The 6,817-nt window shown below is 38.7% G+C and overlaps 1 protein-coding gene across 2 annotated transcripts in view; it reads left to right on the top strand.

Moving 5' to 3' along the window:
- Positions 1-1,156: 1,156 nt before the first annotated feature.
- Positions 1,157-6,817, top strand: part of LOC110375865 (sodium/calcium exchanger Calx) — a 110,357-nt gene continuing 104,696 nt past the window's right edge. For both annotated transcript variants that reach the window (XM_064039783.1, XM_064039784.1), the window contains exon 1: positions 1,157-2,860. In XM_064039783.1, coding sequence (XP_063895853.1) covers positions 1,200-2,860 — 1,661 coding nt within the window. In that variant the 5' untranslated portion in view covers positions 1,157-1,199. The remainder of the gene's footprint in view (positions 2,861-6,817) is intronic.

The following is a 6,817-nucleotide window of genomic DNA, read 5'->3' as shown; positions in this document are numbered from 1 at the left end:
AACTTAAATCATAATATACCTATAGCAATTCCAGTTGCGTACCAAGGGAACTACTTCCAGCAACCGAGTAAAAAGTGTAGCCTATATCCTTTTTTAGGCTCTGGACTACTGAAATCGCTTAAATAGTGTTAGCTTGGAAGCGAAAACCTATACACAAACAAAGTACTTTTCGCATTTAGATCATTACTACCTAAGGCTTAAATTAGAAACTTAATAATTCCAGATTTCATGTAGTCTGAAGGAGACATTACACTATTTTATAAATTTTTTGGTCCTAACTAATTACCTATGTTCCTAATGTAATGCTCGTTACCCTTGAACTACCCAATAGTCAGGTTGTTGACTTCCAATCGAAGGATCGCGTGTTCGAATCCGACCCATTCACGATAATCTTGAATTAAATACAATTACAGCCTTATTTCTAGTTTTAATACAGTACAATATTGTTAGGTGTGGCCTTTTATTATTTTAGGAATGTTAGTCTTTACTGTATGTGTTAGATTAAGACTTGCTAACGTTTCTATGTGAACAGCTTTTGGGCATGATAGTTCTTTAATGTTTATGTAATCTTTACCATTGCATAGACATCTTTAGAAATAAGATTCCACATGAAGAAAAGTCATAAATCAGGTTTAGGTTTAGTATCACTCGTTATACTCAGAGAGCACTACTTTCCTTCTAACGAACTACAATAAAGTCATCTAAAACGTACGCACCTCCAAAACTAAGTTTTAATAAGGCCCCGTTGGCTCGTCTAATAAGCTTTTTTCCACGGCAAGTTTACGGCCCGCAACGCCTATAAAACTCCATCAACTAAGGTGAAGGAACGTGCTCGTACAGGAACAGCTCTGCGGCTTAAGAGCCACTCCTACAAACTAGCCAAATCAGTATTTCAAACAAAATCGTACTCAGCACCAACCGAAATTAACATCAAAACTTCCCTTGACTGATGACCCAAGTATTGGATTACAGGGCGTCAATCTACAACATTCATAGACTTTGGCAGTTTCGGCTCGATTGTTGACATAAACTTGAGCTACCGAATCACATTCCGGTTTGTTTGAAGTTGGGCTACTGTGTATTCGGACGCTGTATTACGCGGAAACAGCGGGCGAGGGTGAGGGGCGGGGCGTCGTTTGGTCGCGACGTTCAGTCGGGCGCCGGCCTCGTGCAGCGCCGGTCGCCGCCACTTACGCGGCATGCGGCCCGCGCTCGCCGCGATCGCGGCTTGCTGCGTGGTGACACGCGCCGAGCCGTCTGCGCGCCTCGCTCCGCGCAACACTACCCCCCACCATGTCCTCTCGTGCTCGGATGGGCTGGTCCTGCCTGCGTGGCAGCCTCTCGAGGATGTGCCCACCTACGAGATCGCCTTCCGAGGCGTCGTCTACTTCCTCTGCCTCATGTATCTCTTCATCGGAGTGTCCATCGTCTCCGACAGATTTATGGCCGCCATAGAAGTTATCACGTCAAGAGAGAAGGAGGTGCGCGTGCGACGGAACGGCAGCGAACAGATTGTAGTCGTTAGAGTATGGAATGAGACCGTCGCTAATTTAACTTTGATGGCATTAGGCTCTAGCGCACCTGAGATCTTATTATCAGTCATTGAAATAGCGGGGAAGAACTTCGAAGCTGGTGATTTAGGACCCGGTACTATCGTGGGATCTGCAGCTTATAACTTATTTGTGATCATAGCCATCTGTGTCGTAGTGATACCAGATGGCGAAGTTAGGAAGATTAAACATCTGAGAGTGTTCCTTGTGACAGCTACGTGGTCCATCTTCGCGTATGTGTGGCTCTATCTCATATTAGCTGTCATCTCGCCAAATGAAGTAGAAGTTTGGGAAGGGCTGGTCACTTTTCTCTTCTTCCCCGCAACTGTATTAACTGCTTACATTGCCGATCGCCGTTTGCTCATGTATAAATATCTAAAGAAGGGCTATAGAGTAAACGAAAGAGGAGTTATTGTAGAAGCCGAAGGTGATGGCTCAGTTGAAATGGCTCTTAAGCCCGGAGGAGATGATTTCATGTCAGATGACGAAGAAGGAAGAGAACAAGAAAAATCTAGAAAAGAATATGTAACAGTACTTAGGGAATTAAGAAGACAACACCCCGAAGAAGATTTGGATACCGTAGAAAGGATGGCATTAGAGACGTTAATGTCGCGAGGCCCGAAGTCAAGGGCGTTCTACAGAGTTGCTGCCACTCGCAAAATGACAGGCGGAGGTGATTTCTCTAGAAAAATATCTGAACGTGCTCAAAGCGACTTAAGTGAAGTTAAAGCAGAGTTACAACGGCGAGAGTCAGGATCCTTGTCACTTGAGCCACGGGGACCGAATGTCCGATTTGATCCGGACCACTACACCGTGATGGAAAACTGCGGATCCTTCGAAGTGAGGGTCGTCAGAGCTGGTGACTTAAACGGTGAAATATCAGTGCAATATACCACTGAAGATGGAACAGCTGAGGCTGGCTCTGACTACGTCGCCGCCCAAGGATCCCTAGTGTTCAAACAAGGGGAGACAGAAAAGACCTTCAGCGTCCAAGTAATAGACGACGACGTTTTCGAAGAAGATGAGCATTTTTATGTGCGTCTGTCATCTCCAAGAGGAGCCTGTTTAGCATCTCCCTCATCAGCTACGGTAGTGATATTGGACGATGATCATTCTGGTGTGTTTTCGTTCCCTCAACGGGACTTTGAGCTGACGGAGTCCGTGGGTACTTACGACTTGAAGGTCGTGAGGACAGCGGGCGCCCGCGGGAAGGTGAGGGTGCCATACTGGACCGAAGATGGCACCGCGAAAAATGGTGTTCAGTACGAGTCGGCTCAAGGCAACGTGATATTCGAAAACAACGAAACTGAGTGAGTACTTAGTATAATTATTATTTGGAATACTTTTTATAGCTTTGAAGGTTAAGTTCAAATAACAAAGCCTCTGTTTGATACATGTTTGTTCTTATAACATATTTATGAGTACCGTAAAACTGCTCAATATCTAACCAAATATTCATGAATCATATGAAGTTTATATAAAGACGTATCTTACTTGTATTTGAGGTAAATTAGAAAATTATAGACGGTACGTGTTTACGGAGAATTAGCAAGTTCCACACCCCTGTGGGTGTCGGAATGTAAAGTCTTCTACTACTTAAAGTTTTACTTATAATTTAATCAGTAGTGTTTCCAGCCGTGCTTGAATAGTTAATAGCAGTTTTGTACATTGATATTGATACTTATTTTAAATCGCCTGAGGTGCGATAACGATTTTAGGAAAACGTTTTTATGTTACCAATTTATTGATTTACCCTTATTGGAATGATTTAGGTACTACAAGTATATTTTTTGAAGGGGCACCTAATATGACCGTTAAACAGTTTCCTCATTAACCTAATTGACAAACGACTTCAAAAACTCAATTTTGGCAATCAGCCTAATCTTTCCATCGACAAATTCCTGAAAGAAATATGAAGGCGAACATTCCTCATAATTACAGCGGTACGGAAGTCTTGCTAAGCCATTGGTAGTGTGGAATACCAAAAAAGTGGCGTCATAAGGCTTCCCTGAAGCCATGTTAGTGGCAAATGAGGTATACGTAGATTGGTACCACGATTAGTGCCGGGTCGTTGCGTGATCCGACCGGCCCCTACCGTCAATGTTATACAGGAATAATCCCTTTTAGATAATCCCCCGGTCTTGTCACCTTTGCTATCTAGTAGGGCAAAGGTTTTTAAGAACCTTGTCCCGAAAAATGGTTTGCGTAAGGTGTTCGAAATTGGCTGTGTCATGGGCCTTTAATTAAGTTAGGTGTTTGATATCTTTGATGTATGATTTATGAAGGTTAGCCTTAATTTCTAAGTCGATGATTAGGTTTTAGCGTATCGAATAGTGTCGATAATTTAGTTAGGCGATGTGTTAATCTATTGATGATTTTGTTGCAATGGAATATAAGTTTGAAAAATCCTGTTACGAAAGGCCTTGCGGCGAATGCTTATTTGGCAATATACTAATTTTCCTTATACTCATATTGTTATAGAAAAGTTAGAAAGACTTCGTATATGTTATGTATTTGTTTAAAAAATGATATTGTGATTCAGTTGTTATTTAGATTATTTTATTGTATTTGGGAACAAAAATAAATATCTTATAGTGAAAATTTAACTTAATTTTTATCCTATACTGACACTGAAGAAAAGCTTTCACAACCATTTATTATTTTTTAATGACCGAGGTAAAAAAAAATAAGCTTACTTTTTTGCGAACATTGGAAAGTATGTTTAAAAAACTACTCTCATTCTTCCTTATCATTGTATTATTCAACATATTCCAGACATATGGTTCCTAGTACGTAGTATTTGCGAATACAATGCACAATAGCCCACAATATCTATTGATTGATTAGTATTCCGATGTGGTCATAAATATGATCACAATGATAGCAAGATGGATGACCAGAGGATTAATGGCAGAAGTACATAACGTTTTTTACATTTACACATATCATAACGCTGGTTTTTGAATAAGGGATAAGTAGAGATATATGATTTTAGTAAGTATATCTAATCAGATGGGTAATTAGTGATTATATGATAGCGCTCGTCATCCTGGCTTGACAGTGTAATTAACCCGAAAGGATAAAGCGATTTCAATTTAGTTTTATGTGTCAAAGGTGACTTATGTGCGAGTGTTAGACAATATGTTTGATGAAAATTGGTAAAGCCATTTATAAGTTATGGGTGTAAATATATGGTATGACTGTATTTTAATAAAATTATTTCAGTGTAGATAAACCTTTCTCGAGGAAATGTATAAGCTACATCTTATTTGGAGGCTAGAGAGCAGAGTAGTACACTTCCTCTACTAGTTAGTGATTTTCAGCTTTTCCTTGGGGACGATAAATCATTTGAAATTTTTTTAAGTGGATGGTCATTTGAATCGCTTTTTACCTTACTACACATATAAAAATCCTATCGACTGTCCTACTAATGTTTTCGTCATCGTAAAACTGTTGAAACCCCTTTTTATTCACCTGAATACCTGAATAAACTTGTGAAAGTCATCGCTAGGTAACTGAATTTGAATCAAATGGCTGTAAAAATAAAGTGTTTTTTGGCGTGGAAGGAATTTTCGCTGATTCATCTTTGTCAGTGGTTCTTAATGTTTCGATCGTTTATGCTATCGGGTATTACGTGGGTGTAAAAATGTTCAAGTTATGGTGATTTATGTAATGTAACGAATTGCGTTTTAATTTTTTCGTTCAAGGTAATGTGAGGGATTGATTTTTCTGTAGCGATTGTGGAAAGGAAGTTTATTTATGGAGTTTTTTGTGTTTTTGTTCGAACTTGTGCTTGCTGGGTTGTGTTGGATAGGGATTTACTTTGTCCTTTTTGAGTTACGACTAAAATGTATTGAATCGTATCATTTAGTTGGCATGGATTTGATGATGTGATTTCAATCGCCATGATGGAAAAAACAGACGACCTACAAAGTGATGCGTTGTTTCAAATTCGAAATAAAATTTTCTTTTATTTTGGAAGGGTTTTTAATGGCAGTATTTGTCTCTTGAACAAAGCTTTACCAAGCGGTTTTGTGTAATAACAACTAGCAACCTTCTCAAGGAGACCCAAGATCTATCAGTCTGCAAAGAAAAGTACAAACAACTTTATTTCCCATTCAACCTTGCGATGACCTGAATAAAATACCGCCATTTCACCTCTACCGACTTTATCAAATTATTGACGTAAATTCAATCTGAATAACCGGCGAATGGACGTTGATTTGAAACAAACTCAATTTGAATCAATGTCCAGATTACAGACATAATCGGGAGATAGCGTGAATTATGATGGACGAATTTTGGACACCCTAATCTGTTTATGAAGTGCTAGAGTACACTGTAAACTTTTAGTCGGCCGATAGTTTGTTTGGGCTTATAAATCAGTATGAAGATGAATGTTGCTGGGGAGTTTGTTCCAACATTTCTTCTTCGAAAAATTACAATATATTAGAAGTGGTAGAGTGCGTTTTCCCATCAAAAACACAAAAGTGGTGAAAGGCGGGCGTTTTTAGGGACTGTCTTGTGTAAACTTAACCTTCACAAAGAGCTGACTTTCAGTGTACTTCGAATAAATGAATTTTTATGTTATTACGCAAATAACTACCATCAGGTATTGAGCCGGTATCAGATCGACTGAAAACTTTGATTGAATTCACGATTTTCTTTAAAATTGGTCAAACATCGTGTCAAAAGTCGGCCGATTGTTTAGTCTGCAGTGTGTTACTCTTAGGATGAAAAAATAAAGGTCAGCGTTTGTAGGGTTAGGACGGATTTTAACACCCGTTTTTTTGTTGAATTTGTTTTTACATTTGAATTTTTTGTATAAAGTTAGCTTATTTTTGATATAGGTTTTAAAGAGAGTTTAAAAATGATGCTAGTAACTAATTAAGAGACGAGAACCGTCATTGCCAAATGAGGTCGTGTGGATTGCAAATTATGCCATAACGTGTTGATTGAAATTAAATGTATTAAATGTATAAGGAAGGGAAGGCTCAACTAAAGAGATTGATTTAAAAATGAGAATAGGTAATTGTATTCTACAAAGGAAATTCAAACAGACACACTTTCGTAATAATTTGATCTTATTTTTATTTTAAATATTGTCTCACATTTAATTGGACCTTGTTAGTTGTTAACTCCGATATTTCTCATTTATTTTATAGGTACGTAGGTAATAATAGAATTCTTGGAAAAAAATCTACAATAATTAAGAACAGAAAAATAAATGAAGACAGCCGGCAGAGACGCGTGGCTTTTCATTAATT

This window comes from Helicoverpa armigera, chromosome 20 (assembly GCF_030705265.1).
Source record: "Helicoverpa armigera isolate CAAS_96S chromosome 20, ASM3070526v1, whole genome shotgun sequence".
In the NCBI taxonomy this organism is placed as follows: Eukaryota; Metazoa; Arthropoda; class Insecta; order Lepidoptera; family Noctuidae; genus Helicoverpa; species Helicoverpa armigera.
Note: the sequence above shows the minus strand (reverse complement) of the source record. Positions and strands in the feature narration are given on the sequence as shown.